Source organism: Myotis lucifugus, unplaced genomic scaffold, assembly GCF_000147115.1.
Source record: "Myotis lucifugus unplaced genomic scaffold, Myoluc2.0 scaffold_84, whole genome shotgun sequence".
Lineage (NCBI taxonomy): Eukaryota > Metazoa > Chordata > Mammalia > Chiroptera > Vespertilionidae > Myotis > Myotis lucifugus.
Window position 1 is genome coordinate 4,165,400 of NW_005871132.1, and position 25,171 is coordinate 4,190,570.

At 44.7% G+C, this 25,171-nt stretch overlaps 1 protein-coding gene across 7 annotated transcripts in view; it reads right to left on the bottom strand.

Moving 5' to 3' along the window:
* Positions 1-3,496: 3,496 nt before the first annotated feature.
* The window catches only part of ILDR1 (immunoglobulin like domain containing receptor 1), a 32,122-nt gene continuing 10,447 nt past the window's right edge, over positions 3,497-25,171 (bottom strand). For 2 of the 7 annotated variants that reach the window (XM_023755788.1, XM_023755787.1), the window contains exons 2-9: positions 24,226-24,500; positions 21,987-22,059; positions 20,493-20,642; positions 16,689-16,808; positions 16,264-16,410; positions 9,546-9,677; positions 8,512-9,326; positions 3,497-4,306 (exon numbers count right to left, since the gene is read on the bottom strand). In XM_023755788.1, coding sequence (XP_023611556.1) covers positions 4,265-4,306; positions 8,512-9,326; positions 9,546-9,677; positions 16,264-16,410; positions 16,689-16,808; positions 20,493-20,642; positions 21,987-22,059; positions 24,226-24,309 — 1,563 coding nt within the window. In that variant the 5' untranslated portion in view covers positions 24,310-24,500 and the 3' untranslated portion in view covers positions 3,497-4,264. Of the gene's footprint in view, positions 4,307-5,780; positions 6,361-8,511; positions 9,327-9,545; positions 9,678-16,263; positions 16,411-16,688; positions 16,809-20,476; positions 20,643-21,986; positions 22,158-24,225; positions 24,501-25,171 lie in introns of those variants that run through there. The other 5 variants (XM_006090945.3, XM_006090944.3, XM_014457754.2 and 2 more) reach the window with 5 other exon arrangements.

Consider the following 25,171-nt stretch of genomic DNA (forward strand, 5'->3'; position numbering starts at 1 on the left):
GATCCTGTTGGTTTTGTCATTCAGATAATCTATATCCTTGTGATATTTTGCCTAATAGTTCTATGAGTTGCTGGACGGAAGAGGTGTTAACATTTCCAACTATGATCATAGATTTCTCTTTCTTCTTTCAGCTTTATCAGTTGTTGCTACATGTACTTGAGGCTTTGTGGTTTAATTTTTACACATTAGTATATTCTGTCTTCCTAGAAGATTGATCCTTTTTGATTCATTAGATAATGTCCCTTTTGGTCTCTGGTAATTTTCTTTGCAGTCTACTTTATGAAATATTAATCCCCATCCTTTTACTTTCAACCTACCAGTATATGAATTTGAAATGAGTTTCTTATATGCAGCATATAGTTGAATGGGTTTTATTTTTTAATCTACTCTGCCAATCTCTGTCCTTTGATTGGTGTATTTAGACCACTTACATTTAAGTTAATTATTGATATGCTTGCACTTTAGGATGCTATTTTATCATTTATTTTCCATATGTTTCTTTTGGTTCTTGTTGTTCTGTTATCTGTTTCTTTATCTTTCTGCAGATTACTTGTATGGATTGATTTTTTTATAGCACTTTTGAATTTGTCTCTGTATATTTTTCATAGTAATTGCTCTGGGTGCTACTTATAATTATGTGCTGGTATCAGCATTTACCACTTCAAATGAAGTATTGAAGCCTCACTTCCATTTAGGTCCCTTTACATTCCCACCTTTAAATTTCATTGTTTAGAATATTAGATGGTATTACAATTTTTGTTTTAATATTTGAATATGACATAAAATCCATAAGGAAAAGAATTGTCTATTGTATGGACAATTCTGCTCTTTCTATTGTTTCTTTTTGCTTCCTGGTGCTCAAAGTTTCCTTCTTTTTGAAGAATTTCCTTTAACCAATCTTTCAAGGGTAGTTTTGCTAGTCACAAAATCTTTTAATTTTCATTCATCTGTGTTTTTATTTTCCCTTCATTCTGATAGTTTTGCTAGATATAGAACTGTAGGTCACCATTTCTTTTCATTTAGCACTTAAAAATATTTTGTCATCTCTCCTTCATGATTTCACATAAGAAATCCATTGAAATTGGTGTTTCCCTACAAGGAATGTATTGGTTTTCTCTGGCTGCTTTCAGTATGTTTTTGTCTTTAGTTTTCAAAAACTTATGATATGTCTTGGCATGAATTCTTTGGGTTTATCCTGTTTAGAATTAATTCTGCTTCTTGGCTCTCTAGGTTGATATCATTCATCAAATTTGAGAAGTTTTCAGCCATTATTTCTTCAAATGCTCATTCATCCCCACTCTTTCTTCTCTACTTTCTAAGACACCAATGATATAAATGTTGGATATTTTTTTGTCCCAGAGGTCCTAAGGCTCTGTTCTTTTCTTTTTCTAGTCTATTTTCTCTCTATTGGTCAAATTGGGTGAAATCTATTGTTCTGTCCTCGAGGTCACTAAGTCTATCCTCCATCATCTCCACATTACTATTGAGCCCATCCAAGGTTTTTGTTTTTGTTTTTTTAATCCTCACCTGAGGATATTTTTTCCATTGATTTTTAGAGAGAGTAGAAGGGAGGGAAGAGGCAGAGAGAGAGAGAGAGAGAGAGAGAGAGAAATATTGACATGAGAAAGACACATCAATTGGTTCCCTCGGTTAGGGATCGAACCTGAACCAATTCCCTTGACTAGGAATTGAACCTGAAAACCTTTGGTCTATGGGCAGATGCTCTAACCGCTGAACAAACTGGCCAAGGCAACCCAGTGAGTTTTTATTTCTATTGTATTTTTCAGTTCTATAATTTCTATTTCTTTTTTATAACTTCTATTTCTTTTGGGAGATTTTCTATTTTTCATTTGTTTTAAGAGAATTTGTAATTGTAGCATATTATAATGTCAGCCTTCTAATTCTTATCAGATAACTCTAACATTTGATTTTAGTGTTGGCATCAGTTGATTTCATTTAAGTTGTGATTTTCTTGGTATCCTGGACATTTTGTCTATCACATTCAGATACTCTGGGTCCTACCTAAATATTTTACTATACAGGGAGGTACTTTACTTAGGTTTAGCATATGATTATTAGCTTACTCTTGTACATCCCCATGGCGGTTTCATTTTCAGTCTTTGTGGTCTTATTTGGTCTGTCTGATGTACCCAATGCTGCTGGGGCTTGTGCTGGTCTCTGTTAATGCTGCCTGAGTGTGTGGGAGGAATTTTCTCTGACTGGATTGCCAGATACTAGTATATCTTGGTGAGGGAGGGGTGTAGAGAAATCCTTCTATTGGTACCCTCCAGCTATACAGGTTTCTCAGCCAGGGAGGAGTCTCAGTTCCATGGAGACAAAGTGGCTTCTGGGACCAGGCTGGTAGCTACAGGGCTTCTAAAGGACAGGTGCATTTTTTCTGGTTCCACCAGTCAGCCCTAGTGTCTCTGAGCAGGGGAGGAAAGTCTCCGTTCCTTGGGAACGGAGACTTTCCCAGTTGGGCCAGCTGCTTTCCTTGGTTCACTCTTACTGGTTCCTCCTACCTACTTCAGTATCTCTCCATGGAAAAGAGGATTCTCAGACCCAGCAGGGAAGGAAAATGCATACCCTATTTTTGGCAAGGCTACCAGCTGCTTCCCCAGAAGTCATCAGAGGGTCTTCTACTGGATCCAGGGGGACGAATGAGCTGAGATACCTTTTATTGCTAGGTGGAAAGTCAGAAAATGCCAAGTTTGGGTGGCCATCTTCTATTGATTGAGGGACACAAGATGACCTGCCTTTGTGTTGTTCTTCTGGTCCTGAGTTCCCAAACCAGCTTGTCTTCTTTTTAGCACCATTCAGAGTTTTCCTTTGCTTGTTTCTTGTGCCACTTTCAGGATTTATAGAACTGTACTAAGCAAGAAGGAGCAGGGGAAAAAATCTATGCCATCTTGCCCTGAACAGAAGTCCCTCATCTACTGAATTTGATGTATTTATTACCTACTAAAATTTCAATTTTTTCTGCTAATTTATACTCAATTACATTATGGAAATAAAAAGTACCAAAGACACCTTTGCCCGAAGCTGGCATTTAGCTTATTTTTCCAACATATAATTAATGAGACTGGGGGGAGGGGGATGGTTACGTCCACACAATAGGATGTACATTGAGCTTGGGGCCATCCACATAAAGATACTGTTGAGAAACACACACACACACACACACACACACACACACACACACACGCACGCACACCTTCTCACAGGCCATATCCTTCCAGTCTTTTTAAGGAGGGTCTCTACATCAAGCACAAATGGATTCATGAAGCCACCAAGGGTCTGGGGGAAAATAGGAGGGAGTGGTAGAGCTTACTATAGAGAAGGTGCAGCCCCTCCTTCGGGGGTTCTGAGTGGCAAAACCTGCCTGGAAGGTTCTGCTTATGAAGACTGAGTGGTGCCAGGAGAAAGGCGGCTCCAGAATTCCTCAGGTTGCCCTGGCTCTTCTCTGAGCTTTAGTCGGGAAGAAGGCTTAATCCAGTCAAATGCACCAAAGTAGGTATTTATTTGGGGCAGAATCCTCACGCCAGTACATTTTTATTTCCTTCTTATTTATATACTCTGTTGTTCCCAAGAAACATTTAAAGCCATTTTAATGGCTACATACCATTTACAAAAATATAAGTTAGATATAAGCAAAAACATAAAATGAACAAAAGGAAAACAAGCTGGTACAAAACTGCTTCTCTGCTACACTTGGAATAAATGGCTCATAAGAGAGCACACTGTTGGGAGTATTTACTGTGCCATCTCTTACTGGGCCCTCATGGGCACTTGGGACCAGGCACGGGGGCAGCAAGGTGGGAGGGACCCTCTAGATATGCTACAGAGTGAGAGAAGTGCCCATGGAAATTATCCTATTGTACTCCATAGATTTCCTGCTCCTGAAACATGTCTGACTTTTTTCTTAAAGATTCCTGAGTTCTCACTTTGAGAATGGCCATGGTTCTGAGTAGTGTAACCTAGTTGAGGACTCAGGCAATTAAGTTCTTGAGGAATCACATCTCACTTGGGTCCCTTACAAGTCAGAGACTGTCTAAATATTCAGAGAGTGTGAGCCAAGTCTGAAACTAAGTCATTAATTCCTAAAACTCTTGCTTTTAAAATTCTCCTATTTGATTCTCAGAATTTAAGCCAAAAGTTGTAAGATACAGACTTGCAGTGTCCTTCCCAAGTCACCTGGAAGTGTAGGTGATACCGATGATGTGCAGGAGCCGAGTCACCACAGAAGTAGTGCCACATCCGGTGACTAAATGACCACACTCCTTCCACTATGGGAGCTGTCTTTCTCCTGAGGAATAGAACAGAAAAATCCACTCAGCTGGGTTTTGTTTCCTATGCATACAATACACAAGGTGGTTTTGATTTAGGTGAAAATCTAGGTGAGTGGCGGCTGCTGGGACAGCAGATCTGAATCCAAAAAATATTTAACTCTTCATGAAGCCAGACTTTCTTCCTGGGTTAGGTTTCTCTTCTTTCCTACCTCTCTGCAGCCTCCCCAAACATCTCATTCACTCTACCTTTTTTATGTTTAACATCTTCAAGCCTCCCTTAGACTGAAGAAAAAGGGTACCTGAAGAAAAAGGGTACCTTGTTCCATTCGTTCATGATGACATGGCCCGGTCTCCCTTTCTTATGTATATACTCCTGAACTATTCTCAACCCTTGTCTAAAAAGTTTAGCTTCATATTTTAGTATTTCTCTGAAGTTATTTTTCAAAGATCAACTAATTACCTCTTCCTGACCAAACTCAGCGGCTTTTCTTCAGACACAACTTCTCTTGGTCTTTTGTCTTTTTCAACTTGCTCTACAAGGTCAAGGACGATGGTTCACATTCCTCATCTCTCTCTAACTTTGTATGGTAGGGGATTGTTTTATTTAGGTTTTGAGTATCTACAGCTGTAGTACATGAATGTTACCCTTCTTATCTTATTTGAAATGGCAAGATACGGTATCTGTCCCAAAACATATTGTTCAAAATGCATTGCTTATGTATGTTGCTACTCTTAGAAATGTTGTGTTTCCAGTTTGTCAGAAAAGTGAGTTTTAGGCACGTGGTTTCTAATTAAAAAGCTATGGGATGAATGCGCTCTGACACAAAGGAAAGCAACAAAGTGGCACAAAGGGAACTTTTCCAGGGTTTGAGATAGAAAAATCTAGACATTATCAAGGAATAGACATTCCTTGTAAGGAGAAGATGAAATATCCTGCTCTAAAAAAAGTGGTGTTTTTTTTTTTCATTAAGTCAAAGATTCAAAAAAAAACAATCCTGGATTCTCTATAGAAAGTTTGAGTTTAGCTTAGAGAGGAAAGGATGCATTAGTTTTCTCTTAGAACAGGTTTTAGAATGAGTACGTACAGGCCAAGTTCGGAACAAACCGGAAATGGCTTTCTGATAGGGTGGATAGAAAAGAATGATAATCAGTTTGAAGGAGACCAGAGCCGAGGGGCCACTCAGTCTGAAACCAGTGGCTTTTAAAGCTCTGTGTCACTGTTGCTTCTCATATTTCTGAGGTTGCAGCCTTTGGTGGAGTAAAAAGATCAGCAGACCTAAAACGAGATCTCAGCTAGTGCCCTAGTTCTGGTGTCAAGTGGGAGATTCCTCAACAGAACTTCCCTTTTCTCTTGGACACTGTGCAGAGAATAGTTCTTACCTGTTTTGCATTCCCATGTGTTCATTTACATGAAAACCCTTGTCTGTTGGTATCTACTTGTTACACATTATTCTTGAGAGAGAAGATTCCATGTGCACCAAAAGATTTTTAAAAATTTATATTGCTCCAAATATTAACGAAGTATTTTTAATAAGTATTTTGTAAAAAAGTTATGGTGAAAGATAACTGTTGAAAGCATGGTTTAAAAAAACAGTAATAAATCTTATCAACTCAAGGAGTAAACAAACCTCCACGTTATACATAATCAAAGATCACCATCTAGTGGCCCAATTGTATTATAATTTCTGAAGTTAGCTGCAAGCTCCAAGTGTGTGGAAAGCATCCAGCCCCACCGAGCAGAGGAGAAAAGAAACAGACTTTGGTCCCACTAAAGGCATTCAAAATTCAAGTTATATACAAAACACTGTGCCCTTTAGACCAACCAATCTTCCAAATCAAGTTTCGGTCCTGGGCCTCTGATCACTCAGACTATGAGTGGACAGTGGGAGGTGATTAAAGTAAAGTGATAGCTCTTTGGGAGATAAACTCAGAGGCATCCAAAACAATGAAGGCTTTTTAAATGACCTTCAGCGAAATCTCTGCCTCTCACCGGTAAGTTCATAATAAAAAATATGGGTTGCTTGGGGGTACATCTCGATTATTGGTGTGTATATCTGGATGATAAAGGAAGCTGTCAGAAAATGAAGAAATAATATCATCAGAAAACATGACTGCCCCACACAACATGACTGAAAAGGGCACAGGTCTGAGAGTCAGAGACTGTTCCAATTCGGCTTCACTCTCTACTGATGGTGTGACTTTGGATATGTTCCTTAATCTCACTGAGCCTCACAGAGCTTTTTTAAGAATTATCTATAATAATAAAAGTGTAATATGCTAATTAGATTGAAAGTCCTTCTGGACGAAGCCGGGGCTGTGAGGGAAGCCTGGGTCCTGGGTGCCAGAGGGAAGCTGGTGCTGGCAGCCGGGGGAAGGAAGGCCTACTCTTGCTTGAATTTCGTGCATTGGGCCTCTAGCCCTATATAATAAAGAGCTAATATGTTAATTAGACTGGACGGTGGAACAACCTTCTGGAATGACTTTCCAGAATGACCTTCCGGAATGACCAGTAGGCGGGGGCAGCGGGGTCGCAGGGCCACGAGGCAGCTGGGGCCGTGCAGGCTGAGCCCCTGGCACGAATTTCGTGCATTGGGCCTCTAGTATGAAATAAGCATTGAAAAGGGCTTACCCCAGTATCTGGAACATAATTGGTATTTCTTTTACCTTTCTCTAACTTACAAGAAAGCTCATAATTTCACTTAAAGAGAAGAAAATAAAGACAAGAAGATACTTAAAAGAAAATGGGGTTTGGATTTGGGGCCAAAAACTGGCTTTGAAATTGCATTTCTTTGCTGAAATGCAGTTGAGAGACAGTTTAGTCACTATCTAATTGAAGTAACAGCAGTTGTCCCAGCTCTAACACACTCTGTGTTTTCTTTCAGGATGTAATTTTCTTACTAGTAACATGGAAGGAAGAGCTGTATCCAATGTAAAATGAAGACAGTAGTACCAATCTCACAGGGGGTTATAAGAATGAAAAGAGATGTAGCATAGATGTCCAGAGCTCCGTATCACTTAGGATACTACTAATTTTCATTATTACTGGTCGTTGCATCTCTCATGGGACATCTGTGAGAGAATGACATAATTGTCACTGATTATTTCAGCAATGCCTGCAGGCCTTCGCTACCTTCCTCACTCTCTGACCAAAGTCCTCCCCTAGAAAGACCAGCACTGTGGCTCTCGCAAGGTGCTTGCTCCTTTGCACACTCCATGCATGTGACTGGATTTTAAACCAATTACAGCAGAACCTGCATTTCCAAGTGAGAGTTGAATCCTTCAGTGTGTGTGAGAGACTAAAACTCTTGTTCCTGTAACAGCCCTCTACTCTGGCAACTTCTCTCGGAGCTTACTCCATATCCCTTTATCTCAACAGAATTGAAACAGGAAAAGATTCTGGTCAAAAGAGAAATATATTTTTGTGGGTAGCTTCTAAGTCAGTTCTGAAGGGAGTTCAGGAATATTTTTTGAGCAGTGACAGCTTAACTTTGCAAAGTAACAACACTAAAAGAATACCACAATTTGGGAATATTAATTATAAAATACGTTTTCAAAGTCATTTTTTTTTTTAAAAAAAGGTCTTATTCAGAGGCCCCAAAAGGCCTACATCAATCCCTTTTAGGCTGGAAAGCTCCCTCATACCTCGTGGCAACCCTGCCTGTTCACTGAATCCTAAAGTGTGTACATGTATATATATCTCCAAATCAGTCCAATGGTCCTTTCCCAGGAAGGTGGCAGGGGAGGGCTCAGAGGCCTCTCCTTGACCACAACACTGTCTTGCACACTGACGTGAGGCACCCAGAGTGGCAGATACATCCTCTGTCGGGCCAGGTGTTCTAATTTGGGGTATGGAAATACAGTTGCTAAGTAAAGCAAAGCAGCTGTGACAGGAAGTAAAAGCCTTAGCCATCAAGACCAGTGTTCAAGTCCTAGCCCCACTACTCACTTGGAGCTTAATGATTCTGAGCCTCACTTCCTCACCTGTGAAATGGGGGGACCTGAGGGTGAGAAAGCCCTCTGTAAGCATCCAGCACCTCCCCCACCCTCGGGACTCACTAGGGCCCTTCTAGCTTATAAGAGGTGTCTCACTGAGCCCACAGGGCTTGCCGTGCAAAACAGGGAAGAGGTACCCTCAGCGGTGGCCTGTGTCAGGTGTGGCCAAGCCTGGCTGAAGGGTCCTTTCTGCCCATGCCCTACCCTCAGCAGGATGCCCCAGGCTCACCGAGCGCCTCTCCACATTCCCTTTTTTCCTGCCATTCTTGCCTGGGATGACATCCAGTGAGCGGTAGCTGGGCGGCTTCTCCTCAGGCCAGTTTGGGGAGTGGGAGCGGCGGCGGCGGGCCCCCCAGTTCCGGGGTTGCCTCTCCTTCTCCTCTTCCGAGCTCCAAGAACTGAAGCCTGAGGGCAGGGGAGGGGAGTAGCTGCGGGGCCTGCGCCTCTGGTGCCTGTGCATGCTCTCCCGGGGGCTGGGCCTGCGGGGTCTGTCTGGGTAGCGGCTCCTGAGAGGCAGGTGCGTGAACCGCCAGCGGTCCTCACTGGACGAAGGGACATCGCTGAGGCTATCCCTGTCTGACCAGGGCCTGGATGACGTGTTCGGCCTGGAGCTGCGGTGCCTTCCACTCCGAAGCTGGTCCAGCTCCCTTCCTTCCAACGCCCAGCGCCGAGGCTGCCGGTCCTGCAGCTCCTGGTGGAAACCAGAGTGGTGGTGCTGCCTCCTCTCCTCCCTCAGATCCCAGGCTCCAGGGGGAACTGGAGCGAGCCAATGCTGGTGGGAGGAGTTGCTGGTCATCAGAGAAGATGGCAGGTCTCTCAGTGGGGGCAGGCGGATGATTCTGCGTTCCACAATCTCAGAGCCCAAGGAGGACAGCATACTGCAGGGTTGGCCAGATATGGCTTTGAGGTTAGGGGGTAGGGGCTGGGCTGGGTTGAGGTTCCGCAGCTCTTTCTCCAAATACTCTAGGACACCGTTAGTGATGGGAGGGTGATTGGTGGGCTGGGTCATTGGCATTTGTGGGAGGCTGGATCGCAGGGACAAATCTGTATGGAAACAAGGATAAGAATATGCAGAAAAGCTGGCTCACAGAATGCTCCTCAGAATCAGGACACCAACATGCCACATTATTTAGTTTGCATGCATCCCCTCCCATCCTCATTCATAAAGATACCCACCATATTGGTCAGGAAAGCCCTGAGGTAGCCCGTGCTCCTACTCTTGCCCTCTTCCCTCTCCCACCCTAAGTCTCTGGCAAAGTTTACCTCGCTGAAGCAGCTGGTTCATTGGATAAGATGAAAACTGAGAGCTCCTGTCCGCCCCCCAGTATAGGGGTTTTTCCATCATCTGAGGGCCTAGGGCCTGAGCCTGCTTCATGTAGCGGTGGCGGGCCAGGGCTGCAGGGGAAAAAGGAGAAATGCAGACCCTCAGCCAGGGAAAGGCCCACACCTCCCACTTCACTTCTCTCCATCTAAGTGGCCTTGCCAAGAGGCCAGTTTCTCTCCTCAAAGTTCACTATGACCTATCTTGCATGGGAGTAAGAGGTAAGGGAGTAGTGAATCAATTGCTTCTCCGGGAAGGAACTGGGAATAAATTCCGTAGGCAAGAGTAGGAATCCCACACCCCGAGAGTATACCCTTAAAATTGACTTCCTAGTCTCAGAAACATTTCATCACCCTGTCCATTCCCAAGGTCAACTATAATGTGCAGGGATATACATGGGTAATAAGCAGGCAGTGAAATCTCAGGCCACAAGCCAACAAGGCCGTCAGCCACAGGCCAAATATAGAAGGTACACATGCAAACAGTTTAGAGGAGGCTATGAGTCAGGGGCGGCCAGGGAAGCTCAGGGCTGCCTGCTCAGAGTGGAAAAAGAGAAGGACGTAGATGCTGAGGTCAATGGGCAGAATTACTGGTAAATAATGTTTCTAGCTAGTACGCCAGCCCTGGTTGGAGAAAACTAGTGGGAGGAAGGCAAGAGAACGCAAAAAGCTGGAGTGGATCCAGTGGACCTTCTGTACTCTTCTCCTCACTTTGCTAAGTGTTGAGGTTTTCCCCGAGAATCTCTCAGAGGTGGGGTGGAGGCAGAGAAGGGAGAAGGGAGAAGGGAAATACCATTTCCTTTCAGGGCAAAGAAAAGAACATAAAAAAGCAGCACAAGGGATCCATGGAAATGTCACTCCAGTCCCCAAGGTGCAGCTAACCCACAATGAGTGCATGTTAAAAACAAAAGCATGTAGTTGGTTTTGCTCATGAATTTCTATTTTGAGGTAATTTTGACGAGTGCCACATCTCCCAAAGTCCCTGTCCATCCATGCATGTAGAAAATGTACTTGTGTATTTGAGTGCAGGAACTGCCTGTCCCAGGCTCCCAGCAGCACTCTCACCTCCTCTCGGTTCCCCAAGCCCTGTGTCACCTCACCCCCTCACCCCAAGCAGCAGGCTCTGCCTGAGGCTTCCTCCTGCCACAGGAGGAGGGAAGAGAAGGCAGGCCTTCTGGACCCAGCTGCACAGGGTGGGTGATTTGTTGAGGCCAGCAGTTAAGGGGCCACCTGGACAGCTACCCAGTGGCTCCAGTGTAAAATAAACTTCCAGCACAACAGGATGTGGTTGCAGCAGAGACCCCCAAAATGTCTGGAGCTCCAGCCCTAATGGTGAGTCATAGCCCAGCCTGGAGGAAATCAGATGCAAACTAATAGCAGCTCACCCAGTTGCCACACTTTCAAGCCAACAGACAGCACTCCGGACCCTCCAAAGACAAGTACATAAGCCCAGCACTTTCCTCTCCTTTTTGCTAACAGATGCCTCTCCCAGCTCCCTACACGAGCCACCATCAGCCCACACAATGCCCTGCCACTTTACATAAGCTAAATAGTCCTCAGAGAATTTTTTTTCTCAGAGAAATCGTCAATGTGGGATCAGATGAGGAAGTTTGGGTCCCAGAGGTTACCTCCCTAGCTCACAGTCCAACAGCGGGTGACTGGCAGAGACAGAGTGTGACCCTGTGTCTGACACCCAAGCCTGTAGTCTTTCTGCCAAACCACTGAGTCCCTAGACTCTTTTATTTCTGTGAAACAAACAAAAAAACCCTTCCCCAGCGGTAACTCCCCACTTTATTTTTCTCCAACTCAGCTCCACAACTTTCAAAACCCACTCCAGACTAGTCTCTGCCTCGACATCTAATTTCCATTGGGGAATCCATTGGGAACAACCCTATATACCACCTACCCCTCTAATTGACTCCTTTCCTCTAAAATAAGTACCACCACTCCCCCCTTTTGGCCACTTCCTTCCCCCATACCCCCAATTCATAGGAGGCAAAGGGAGAGTTAGGCTTACTCCTTGCTCTCCAAAGGACTTTTTAAGTTCATGGAACCCCCTGCATAGATAACTCCCTAGAGATCATTCCAGATCCTCCATGAGCTTTCCCATCAAATGTTTACATTCTCCAGAGATTCATCTACCTGCTCCCTTCTTAGCTGCTACCGCCTTTTCCTCAGGGTTCCTCCCTTCCCTGATGCACTGGAACTAATGAGATGCGAATGGGAAACACAGCCTCTGAGCTTCTCCCTTGCCATCCTGTTCCTGGAGACAGCCCCATGGGGATGTCTATACTATGAGGGTTTTCTGCTGCTCACCTAATGAGGAATCAGGCAATTCTATATAATAAAGAGGTAATATGCAAATTGATCATCACACCCTCACACAAGATGGCCGCCCCCTGTGTCATCACAAGATGGCTGGCAGGGGAGGGCAGTTGTGGGCAATCAGGCCAGCAGGGGAGGGCAGTTGGGGGCAACCAGACCAGCAGGGGAGGGCAGTTGGGGGCGACCAGGCTGGCAGGGGAGGGCAGTTGGGGGTGACTGGGCCGGCAGGGGAGGGCAGTTGGGGACAATCGGGCAGGCAGGGGAGCAGTTAGGCGTTGATCAGGCTGGCAGGGGAGTGGTTAGAGGGTGATCAGGCTGGCAGGCAGGTTAGTGGTTGGGAGCCAGCAGTCCCAGATTGTGAGAGGGATATCCGACTGCTGGTTTAGGCCCGATCCCTGTGGGCCCGGCAATCGGACATCCCCCGAGGGGTCCCAGACTGGAGAGGGAGCAGACTGGGCTGAGGGACACCCCCCCCCCACCAAGTGCACGAATTTCGTGCACTGGGCCTCTAGTAAAATAAGAAACATGGAGAAAGCAGCAAAGCTTCAAAAGTCTCCTAGAAAGTTATCTCTGAAACTCAATGGAGGAAAGTCTGCCCTGGTCACCTTTAATGAACTGGTTAAAAATACAGACTCCTGAATCCCCACAAACCCTCCCTCAGTCTAATGCAAGGCAAGAAAATCTGTGTTTTCAATGAGCTTCTTTATTCTAATGCTGGGAGTCAAATCAGAGTTAACTACTGAGGATCCTCAACAATCTTTCTAGAAATATGATCCCCGGAGATACGTTTCCTTAAATATGGGCTTTGAGGGTCAGATGGACTTCAACTGGAATCCCAGCACGTACCAGCTGTGTGATTCTGAGTGGGGTTTTAGAGCAGAGGTCCTCAAACTTTTTAAACAGGAGGCCAGTTCACTGTCCCTCAGACATTCCACACATGCACACTGCGGATCTGGGACGAGTCGGCTGCTAAGCAGGACAGGCAGCGGCAGCAAAAACACCTGGTGGGCCGGATAAATGTTTTCGGCAGGCCGCATGTGGCCCTCGGGCCGTAGTTTGAGGACCCCTGTTTTAGAGGGTCTGAGCCGAGTCTCCTCATCTGTGAGATGGGAATAGTATCTATTTCACAAGATTATTGAGGTTAAATGAGATATTCACATGAAGTGCCTAATGTATGATCGTTGACAGATAGTGGCTCTCATTGTTTTAATAAATTGTTATAAGTTGCTTCTTTTGCCTTAGATCTCATCAGAGACAAATGTACATACTGGGAAACTACACCACCAAAGGCACGTTCACCTTCCTTTCTGAGGAAAACCTGGGGTACCATCTTTAAGATGTCTCCTTCCTGATAGAAATGACCCTCAACACTTCCCCCTCCTCCAGAGACCTACGCTTCTTGTCCTCTGCAGCCAGCATCGCCAGTGGGCATCACTGACTTGCTTGTAACTGCACTCAGTTACCGGTCTGCTGCTCACCTAATGAGGATCTCCAACTGCACTTGCTTGTAACTGCTTACCGTTCCTTACCAATCCCCTCCACTCTCCCAGAACTTGTTCTTTGCCCTCTTTTGACCCATGATCACAGAGTCCTTTCACTTTTTCCCATACTACCAGTCCCCTATGACTTGACTGGCCAGTCATTTTGGTAACATCCTCAGGAGCTTTCTAGAATCCCACACTCTTTGAATTCTTACCATCTCAGCTTTAGGGAACCACCAGCACATGCATCCTAGCTCCACACTGCCAGAGCTGACAGCATTGTGAGGCAACTGACCTCAAAGAGCCTTCCTCCCAACCTAACTTTCCCTGACTAATATTTAGACCTGGCTTCCCTCCTGTAGAGCAGCAGTTTAAACATACCCCAGGTCTCATGCCTTCCCCTCCTCATGAACTTTTAGCTGATGGCATCATCTTTGTTGAGGAAGAGGAACCACCCTGGGCAATGAATCAAGAGACCTAGTTCTAGTCCAGGCTCTGCCACTAAAAAACTGTGTGTACTTGTGAAAAAGTCTCACCAGGCCACACATCCCTCACCCGTGAGGAGGTGCACGGCATAGAGCAGATTCCCACTGTGGCCTGTGGCCTACTGCTGGGTGTGCCCAGAGGTTCTGTGGGGAGGAGGGCCAGTAAACCATCCAGAGATGAAACTTGTTTCTCCAGTTCTCCCAGAAAAAATAAAGTTCACTTTCAATAGCTTTCACCTTTAAGTTCTACTGTGGGTTCTTTACTGGTACGGAATGAATTATCAAGTTACTGAAATGTGGTGTCATTTTAATTTTTTCCCTCTCTGGTTCTCTAGTAACTCTCACTAGAAAGTAGGAGCAGGATGGGGAGACTGGCTGTGGTCAGAGAAGTTCAAGAACCACTGACATCATTCTTGAAGCTCTCTGCCATGTCTAGAATTTTTACTTGCTACATATGAGCTCTCCCAGCTTCCTCCCTTATACTTTAAACACTGTCCATATCATAATGACTTCCTCTCTCTCTTCAGAGGTCAGGCTGTCTTTCCTAAAGGCAGTCATTTCACTGTAAGCCTGGTGTCACTCCCATTGGCTCCATCACTCCTCACTGATCACCTTACTTTACTTATTTTCCATAGGCCTTGGTTCTTTGCCTACAAATAGGGTTACCTATTCTAAAAACAAGCAAAAAATAGTCATACACACACATACACACACCTTTCTCTATCCAAAAGCTTTAACAACTTCTGACCCCTCCATATAATCTCCTCTCATCACCAAACTTCGAAGGACAGTCTGCCCTAGTGACTCACTTCTGAACTTACCTCATCTGCTCAAGGTTAGGGACCTTTACTTGTGGCCTGCATTTCTTGACTTTACGAGTTCTTCTAAATGAACTCTAACCACTTAGGAGGAACTCTTCTCCCCCAGAACTTGTTTATTAGCCGACAGTGGATACATTTATCATTTATGCTGGGTTTCTCCCCAGTCCTGCCTATTTTGAGTGTCCCACTGACCTAGGGATGCTAAGAAGACACCTTGAGAGGGTTTTTCTCATCTTTTCCTGCATATTAATATGTCAGTGACAGTGACTTCTCCATGGTGTCTCTCCATGGTGGGAAATTCAGGCTCTCGTGAGTCAGATGAACGTGGATACAGCACTGTACTACCACTGCTACTCACTATGTGTGTGACTTCTCTGACCTTCAGTCCCCTCATCTGTCAAAAGTGATGATACTGGCCTTCTAGGGTTGTGAAGATTCAATGGGGAAATATGTACAAAGGGCCTACACAGAGCAAACAGCCAATAAAGGTTAGTTCTCTTTTCCTGTAAGACATCAACCTCGGAACACAGGCCTGAAACCAGACTCAGAGCATTGACCTCAACATTGTAGATTAAGTTTTGTTTCCATCTTAAGAAGCAATTCCTTTAAAAAATTCCCTTTCAAATGGACCAAAAGGATAAGAGTGGTTATCTCTGGGTGCTTAGTCTTTACATATTCCAAAATTTCTGGAATTTCCTCAGAAATGTAATACTTTACTGATATCACCAGGAATAGGATATATTATTTTAAAACACAAATACCACTTCCATTTAAAGAAGTTGATTCCATTCTAGCTAGTTACTAAGAAAAGATCATTGTAGAATAATTTATTTTTCTTTTATCTTCACCATGCATTCCGTAGCCAAATTGTTTAGGGCATGTCATAATCCAAAAGTCAAATGTCAGCCCAAAGAAAGCAAGATCTTCTTCTGCTCCCTCTTCCCTTCCTTTAACACAGAAATTCTAAAAGTGTGGCTCTAGCCCAGGAGCATCACATCACCTGGGAACTTTTGAGAAATGCAAATTCTCAGGCCCACTCCAAACCAATTAAATAAAAAAACTCTGGCAGTGAGGGCTAGCAATTAAGCTTTAACAAGCCCTCGAGGTGATGCTGAAGTTTGAGAACCACTGCTCTAACACCTCTTTCCTCAGATCTACTATTTTCAAGTCATCTCTAAGGAGTGGCCTCCTCTCTCACTGCTACATTTAAACAATTCTCTCCAGCGACCTCATGTTAAGCAAGGTCAGTGCTAAGAGCAAATAGTGGAGCACAGGTATAACAGAGCCACGGAGGAAATGCTCTCAGTAGGCAGAGCCATTTGAAGAAGGCCATAGGCAGGCTAAAATGAGGACAGGAAGAAAGTCCTCTCACTTGACTCTGTAGCTTGCCCAAGAATCATTTTCTGGGCTGAGGCCAAAGACCCCCGAGCCTGTGATGGGAGAAAGTTGTGGAGGAGAACCTGGAAGAGCCTATGGTTTTGAAGTTGATCTGTTTGGGGCATCAGGCTCCAGCAGCAAGCCATCCCCCTGCTTGTCCATCCCCTCTCACCTTCCTCAGGGCAGCAGCAGCGGGTGGGACAGCAGGGGCAGCGGACGTAGCAGCAGCAATATTGGGGACAGCACTGGCACCAGCACACTCCAATCAGCAGGAGCAGGAGGAGGGCTCCCAGAATGATGAAGATCACCGTCAGCCAGTCTGCAAGGGAGAAGTCAAGCAGGGGTCACACTAAATATACAGGGGCAGTTCTAATAGCCTAGAGGTCTAACAAATACAGCTCTCAACCTACAGATTAAGGTTGAACAATATAATGAAAAAAAAAAAAAAGGTTAGCTTTGGTAAGAGACCTTCAGAGGTTGGCAATCCAAAAATAACAACCTGGCCTTGCTTGTTTCTGCTTTTTTCTTTTTTTTTTCCCCTGTATGAAAAAAGTGTCATGGTGGGGCAGATAAATAAAAAGTTCCCGCAGTACTTACGCAGGACAATGAGTTTCACCTCCTTATCTGGGTCACCTGATGTGTCCCCTGGAGCCTCAATCGCACAGTAATACACTCCATGGTCCCACCACATCACTTCATTAATCACCAGATCTGCTCCTGCAAGAAAGGAGGAAGAATGTGCACTGATTGAAAGAGAGGGAAATGCTTTCTGACCTATTGTAGATTCAAGACCCTAGCACTGTCCTTCTACATCTTAAGTGGACCCCTCATAGTTCAGAGAAAGGCCTCATTCCTTTTATTGAGACCCTCCTCTTTCTCCAAACAGTATAATGGAGGTAGAACTGACCAGTCATTGAGCCCTATGAGGTATTTTGAAAGGGTTTTGTATAGATCACCTCATTTCATTCCCACTACAACTCTCCAAGTGGGTGAGGTAGAGATTACCACTTGTCTCCCAGTGTCTATTCTCCCTTTCTCTCAGAGTCATAGAATTTTTGGTCATGTATGAGGTCATCCAGAATAAAGTCAGTATTTCTCATTCTCTCTTACAGACGGACATGGACATATGACTCAGGGCGGATAGAGTGTAAGCAGAAGTGTTACATCATAACTCAAGAACTTTCTTAAAAACAGTCTGGGGACACCTTTACCCTTTTGTCTTCATTTCCTCTTTTTTTTTTATCCTTACTTGAAGATATGTGTGTTGTTGTTTTTTTCCATTGACTGTAGAGAGAGAGAGTAATGGAGAAGGAGAGAGAGAGAAACATTGATTGGTTGCCTCACATATGCGCTTTGACTGGGGATTGAACCCACAACCTGACCAGGAACTGAACTCGTGACCCTTTGGTGCATGGAATGACCCTCTAACCACTGACCCACACTGGCCAGGGTTGTTCTTTATTTCTTCTTCTACTCTGTTATCTGGAAAGCAAATATGATGGCTGCCATCTTGGACTATGAGGACGATGATGATATTCTTGGTGGGTTGGAAGGAGCTTGGGGCCCTGAGGACTTAATGGAAGAGAGCCACTACTACACTTGTTCCATCGACTTTCAAATTTACATAAGAGAAGAAATAAACTTTATTGTTTAAGTCACTAATACTTGGGGCTTTTGCATATTCACAACTGTAATCCTGATACGTGGGTACCATTATTAGCTGCATTTCAGATGAAGAAACAGAGAGGCTTAGCAGGCCTTAGCCTTTTCCAGGAGGCTAAGAAACCGGCTTAATAACAGAGCTAATGCTTAGCAGAGGTAGGTTCAAACCCTGTCTCTCTGCTTCACTACTGGTGCTCTTAACCACCAAGTTCTCATATCCTCTCCAAACTAGGTAGACAATGCCATAGCCTGGTTCACTTGCCAGCTGTGAACAGATATCTCTGGATCTTAAAGGAATAGGTTATGAGATAAACCTGAATAGGCAAGGATGAAATGCCATTGTTTTAAGAGTAAATGTTACTAAAAAAAATAATAATTTCAGTTATCAGGAGCACCAAGCACTGTGCTCCCCCACTAAGATAGATGAATGGGATGTTCAAGATTAGCAAATGCAACACAGGCTCACTAAGACCTTTTGTGGGTTCAGCACTATGTTAGACACTGTGTGGACGATTTCAAGAGGAAATGCGGGAGATCTGAAGAGGAATAAGACCCATCTCTGTCCTAAAAGGGCTTAAAGTCTAGTCGGAGCATCAGGGCAGCCTCCAAGACTCCATTATTTTAGCCACAGTAAGTGCCAGAGGACATCTTCAAATTCTTAAGGACCTTACTTTACAGATTTGCTCCTGCTTAGTTGACAGTCATATCTGCAATTCTTTTTTTAAAATTATAGTTGGCATACAATATTGTAATAATTTCAGGTATATGACATAGTCATTCAACATTTATATACATATGAAGTGATCACCACAATAAGTCTAGAAACCATCTGTATATCTGCAATTCTTTCTTATTTGTTTGTCAAGAAATATTTATTGAGGAAATGAAACAAAAATGTAAGGTCACCCACTATTGGAGCTAACTTTGACTTCTGTTTCCTTCTCTTTCTACGTCAATCCCTATGATAATTTTCCTACTCATGATTTTCCAAACCCACTACCTTTCCTAGAAACAAGCTTACCACAGACTTGGAAGAATGGTGAAAATGCTTTGGGGGAAATTCCCCCTCAGAGGTTAATGTGTATTATAAATCTTCCCCAATTTTTATTAGAGACATAAAGATTATTTTAGGGATGTCAGAGTAATGAGGGCATTCAAGTATGTTAGCATTTTAAATGATTCAAGAACTATTTTGACAGGTTCATCACAAATGATGCAGACACTAGCATAAAAGTATCAGAAAACAAGGCTCCAGATGTCACAAGCTTGAAGGTAGAAATAAAACCAAGGGGAAATGCCACTTTCCCATGAGAGTAAGAAAGAGCAGAGTCTGACCCAGTGTGGCTGTTTGGGAATGGAGGTAGCAGACTGCACTGCTCAAAATTAGGAAAAAAAAAGAGGCAGAAAAGCAGGGACTATTACCTTTGGGGACTTTCGTTTGACCTTCAAAAACTGTAAAGGAGACTTGTTAATTAAAGAGACTTATTAGAGCTAATTCTGCGAGCTCTGGAGAAAGTGGAACCACCCTGAATCTTTGAGAATGCCCCTAAAGACGGGAAAAGTACAGTTGTGCCCTAAAGCCGGGAACACAGCTTGGGGGAACCAGAGGTTGAATGTCAAAGGATCAAACATAAGTTTTACAGCCAAAGTATTAGAAACAAAGTTGGAAGCAATTGTTAAACTGGCTCCCTTTAAATGCTCTACCTTTAAATGGTCAAAGAATATTAACTGATTTCTTCACGTTGTTGCTATGGGAATTCTGAGTGGCCAGCTGGGTGTATTTCCCCCACCTTTTTTTTCTTTTTAACCAGCAAATGTTTACTTAACACAGTACACAAAGCTCATTGAAATAGGCTCTGAATTTTGTGCCAATAACCCATCACACCAATCCTGGATTATAAGATAGGAATGTGGGGTGCTAACCCAACCATCCCAAGGTATGCTGAGTGATCATAACTAAAGTTCACTGCACACTTTCTGTTGCTAAGTGCTTCATACATATCATCTCACTTGATCCTGACAACTCCCCAGGTACTGGGGCAAGTTTCACTTTATAGAAATTGAGGCTAAAAATGTTGAAGGGACTTGCCCAAGTTCACACGCCCTATAAGAGAACTCACACCTGAGTCTAATCACCGCAAAGGATACGCTTTAAGCCTAACTCTCACATATCACATTTGATATTCACTTCAGTGTGGGGAGACAGAGCCCATTATGCCCATCTTGCAGATGAGGCAACGGGAGCTAGAGAGCATAGCTGCCACGGTCACTAAGCCAACATGTGGGAGTAATGGGACACTCAGCCCGGTGATTTGGATTCTAAGCCCAGTGTTCTTTTCTGTACCACTGAAGGGTGCTGGTCTGAAGGTGGGCATCTCCTTGGAAGGCTCTATTTCCTTAGACGGGTATAACAGGCACGGCCAGAGGGAAACCCAGGAGCCTGGGGTCCCAGCAGGCCCTGAGAGCAATTCATGGAAGGGTCAAAGGCGCCTGGTCCACACCTCAGCCCTGAATCTCAGGGACACAGAGGAAACCATCCACTCCTACACCGTTAGCGAAAGCGCACCCAGAGACCAGCTTCCAGGGAAGTGACTTCCAGTGTCGTGGCACATTCTGTACCAGCACAGCTGGCATTTTCCTCAAACAAGGGCAGGGAGCAAGTAGATCATCAGGGAGCAGAGAAAAAGGGAAATCCCCACAATGACTCAGCCTGGTGTCTGCACCTCTGCACCCACTCACGGTTCTGGATGGTGATCTTGCGCTGCCGGTAATCCGCCCCCAGCACAGGCTCATTCTGCCCCCGCCTCTGGGCCACGATGCGGACCTCCCGCTGGCTGTCATTGCAGTCATTGGAAGGGTCCTGGCCCAGGGATAAAGCTGCCTGGTATGCTGTGGAGAGAGGACACGCCTAAGTCACACAGCAACGGGGAATTCCCAGGAAGAAAGGTGCCCTCACTATGAACCTCTGTGTCCCCAGGGCATCTTGTTCGCATGAAGATTCTGATTCTGTGGGTCTGGGGTGAGAAGCAGAGATTCTGCATTTCTAATGAGCTCCCAAGTGATACCAATGAACCACACTTTGAGCCTGAGACTCCAGCATCCCCCCAATAGGCCATCAAGTCCTGGATGCATCCACTGACTCCCATCCCAACTTCCCGTGTCTCATTTTTAGCGGCCCCAGACTCTGCTCCCTTATAATACACCTGCCCTTACAATACAAAGTTTGAAAGCTGTTAAATCTGCTGGGGCAAATGCCCACTATCCTAATCTTCCCTACCTCCCCACTTAACCCAGGCATTTTAAGAGTATCCCCTCCACTCCCCCCGGAAAGTATACCTGAATTTAGAGAGAGAGGGGTCTCTGGGGACAGCATCAGTCTCCATGGGTGGCTCAGAGAGGTTTTTGGGTTCATATTGACATTTGTAGGACTAAAAGAAGTAAAGCTGATGCTCCCCCCCTCTTTTCATCTTAGGGAGCTCATCTGCTTCCTTCCAACAGGGTGTCTGTTTCTGTTCCCAAAATTTCTACAAGGTTAATTATCCCAGGTTAATTATCCCATTTAAAGGGAGCCAGTGGGTATCTGGGTTCCTTTGTTCCTGGAGAGAGGCAGAGGTGGGCAGCTAGGAAGAGCTTTGGTTCCAGACAGCGGAACCAATTGTTACTTAGAGGTCAGATTTGGCTAAACATAGGGGAATTGTGCATCTCAGAGATGTCAAACAACAAATGTACTCCCTGGGGGCAGTGAGCTCCGTATCACTGTTTAGTCAGCAGGGGAGTGACTGTCCACCAGGAAGGCGGGCTGGAGAATCGAACCTAGCAGTGGGCACAAGTTCACAAATGACCCTTCCTTGTGCATCCCGGAGGTGCAGGAGTTTTCTTGTCAGCATTCTAAGACCAGGGTGATGAGAGGCAAATCTGCATCCTCATCTCAGCGTGCTGGCACAGACTAGGAGGCAGAATTTGCTCTGCCTTTTTCTTAATGTCTGGGCTGCCTTAAATCTTTTTAGAACAAGGTGGGACATACATTTTAAAATAAATAAAACAGTATGTGACCTTCAATTAGTTACTCTATCTGCTTGGGCTCCGTTTACTATAAAATGAGGGGGCTGGATTAAGTGATCTCTGTGGCTTTTCACTTACGAGGATTTGTGATCCTAAGTCATTCCTACCTACACCCTAATGGCAACACTTCACAAAGGGACCCTGGCAGAGCCAGAGAGGGAGGACACTCACACGCAGAGTAGTAGTCAAAGATGGGGTCCTTGCAGAAGGACTTGAAGCGCCACGTCACGACCACGTCCTGGAGCTGGGCAGAGGTGGTGTAGTCACATTTGAGGACGACAGAGGCAAACAGGGTGACATAGCGCTCTGTGTGCTGGACGGTCACCAACAAGGACAGACACCCTGCAGCCAAGAGCAGGAGACAATGCTGAAGGGAGACCAGATCTCTGGGAGGTGACCTACTTCGGCTGGTGGGAAAGAAAAGCCATGCAAATGAACCACCACACTGCCTGACTGGTTGGGAGCTCACAGGTGGAGTCTGAGTTCTTACTTGGCCTGGGAAAAATGTGGAGTGGATACTGCATGGACAAAAGGGAAGATGGCGAAGAAAAAGATCAAGGAGCTCGTGGTCCATCGATAGTGATAACACATACAACAATAATAAAGAATTATATTAAAATAAGCCCACATTTGTACTGGAGTGAACTTGCTAATATATATTTTCTTCACATCATTTTCCTTTCATTTCCCTAAGGATAAATTTCAACCTCTACAAGGCCTCTAAGGCTGGTCACATCTGTCTTCAGCCTTTCTCTCCTGCCTCATCTCCCTTCACGCCCTACCTTACACTCAGAGCTTCGGCCATGCTAGGATTGCCGTCTTCAGCAGGTCTTCCTGCATGTGGATCTCTCGACAGCAGCACTCTTCCATATCACTGGCCACCATTCCACTCCCTTCACTAGACTAATTACTATTTATTCCTTCGGTCTTCAGCTGCACCCTCACCTCCTCCAGAAGCCTCCCCTGACTACAAATCTGGGAGAGGGGCCTCCCCCTGTTTCCCCCAAGTGCCTCATCTTACCATAAGGAGCACTTTTTCACACTTCATAGTGATGGCCTGTTTACTGTAGGCCCTGAGAAGGACGACTGGGTTTGTCTCTAAATCACTGTTGAACCATAAGTGCCTCATATTGTGCCTGTCACCTCCTGGGAACCAACAAATGTTTGTTGAATGATGGAAGAAATGACCAAAAATACATTAACCAGTGGTCAGGTCAACATAAGCATCGAGCAAATGAAACAAAAATCAGACTGTGCCAAATTTTATCAAGAAAGACTTGAAGGAATTAAACACTTTTTGTTTTACTTTAAAAAACTCCCTCCTCTTACTTTTCCAATACACAGACATACTGCAGGTCTGCCTTGATGAGGAACCAGGTGGCACAGATATGTCAGGTGGGACTCTGGCAGTCAGAGGGCCACACATAATTGATATCTTGTAAAGTTTCTATATCAATATGGGTTCTAGGCCGGGTTATAGGGCATCTTCTCATAGGAGGGTTAGTGTAGAGCAGGAGTACTCAAACTTGAGCATACACCGCCCGGAAGACTTGTGACAGCCCAGACTGATGTCAGCAGTTTCTGATTCAGTAAGACTTGGGTGGGGCTCAGGACTTACATTTCTAATAAATTCCCAGGAGACACTGATGCTACTGCTCTGGGCATTATACTTTGAGAAACACTGTTGCAGACTAGATTTTAAAACAGCAACCACCTAGGCTTTGGACTCAGATATGATGTTGTTCAAATCACTTTACTACATACTTAGACATTGGACAAGTTATTTACTCTCACTCAGTTTGTGCTTCCTCAACTATAAGTGGAGATTACATATAATAGTACTACCTTTATCAGGTCCTTGCAAGAATTCAATGAGATAATCCACATCGGGTGCTTGGCGCAGTGCCTGGCACACACACTGCCATGTTAGTGTCAGTGTATAAGTCTCCCTCTTTCAAACTGGAGTTCTCAGGTATAATTGCCTTTATTTTGACTGAGTTACTCCCACAAACAAAACAAACACAGGCACCCATTACAGAGCAGCTGGTGGGCCTATCTCAGTGGCCAAAGCCAATGGCTCTGGGTCGCACCTCACCTTCTGGACACAGCCCACAAAAGATAGTCTGTTGAGGCTTATGATGGGCACTCACACCTGCTTTTCTCATATCCATGGAGAGGCGACAGAATGCTGCTCAGAACAGGCTCTGGCCCCCAGATAAGACCCGAGTCATCTCCCGAGTTGGGCTGTAAATAAGGATGTGCCCTGACAGCTGAGCTGGAGAGAGGGTCTGCAGAAGTGTAGGGGAGACCTCTGGGTGGGGAAACCTTCATGAAGGAAAAGATTTACGCGAGACTCTGACTCGGATAGGATAAAGATGACACGTGAGAAAGAGAGGGCAGAGAAACTCACCATTTCAGGATGGAAGATGAGCACGGCCCTTAGCAGGAAGGGGCAGTTACTTGGGGAACCTGGAGGGAACCAACTAGCTGGCATCTCTGGCTTTATGGGAGGCAGAGGGGATAAATAAGGTGGTGCTGGTGTGGTGACCAGGAGGTGGGGAGATGGAGTGAAGTCAGTATCACACTCCAATGTCTAGTTAATGGATAATCACTGAAGGCTTTTCTGAAGAAGAGTAATAGGGTGACAGTGGTGTTTTCAGGAAGATAGATGACTTTCTTATTCAGCTGTGAATGGAAAAAGAACATCATTTTGAAAACAAGCCTTCTGTAGTTTGGGGGGAAAGAGCTGCTGTCTACCAGCTGTAGGATTCCTGGAAATCAATACAATCAACAGAAGAGCCAGTGACCAGCATCTCATGCCTAACATGAATTCTATCATAATCTGCTGTTTTATTTTTGTTTCTCCACCTTCACCCTGTTTTGTTGTTGTTTTGTTCCCCAGAACTGACCTGAAATAGATTTTGGAGCTTTTGCCCAACAACATAGCCTAATGAATAGAAGGAACTGCAGTAAGATTCCAACAATGAATTTATTAACACGAGCTCCTTTTGTACAGTAGCACACATGGATTGGAATAGGGAGAAGACACTGATCTGCAGTCTACACATGACCCTAGGTTTGCATAGCACTTTCAGATATTTTCTTTTACACACTAAATATGACCTCTGGGAAGAGATGAGCTGGGCCCATGTCATACACAGCAAATCTGAAATTGGAAAACATGACTTGTCTATGGTCATTCATTCTCTAAGAGAATATGATTTAAGATTCTTCCCCTGAGCAGCTCTTGCCATTCTGCCTGGCCATAAGTAAAAGAATGTGTTTGGTATTCATTAGCTTGCAAAGAACTAAAACATGGGGGCAGGCTACATGAGCAATAATTAATATACACTTAA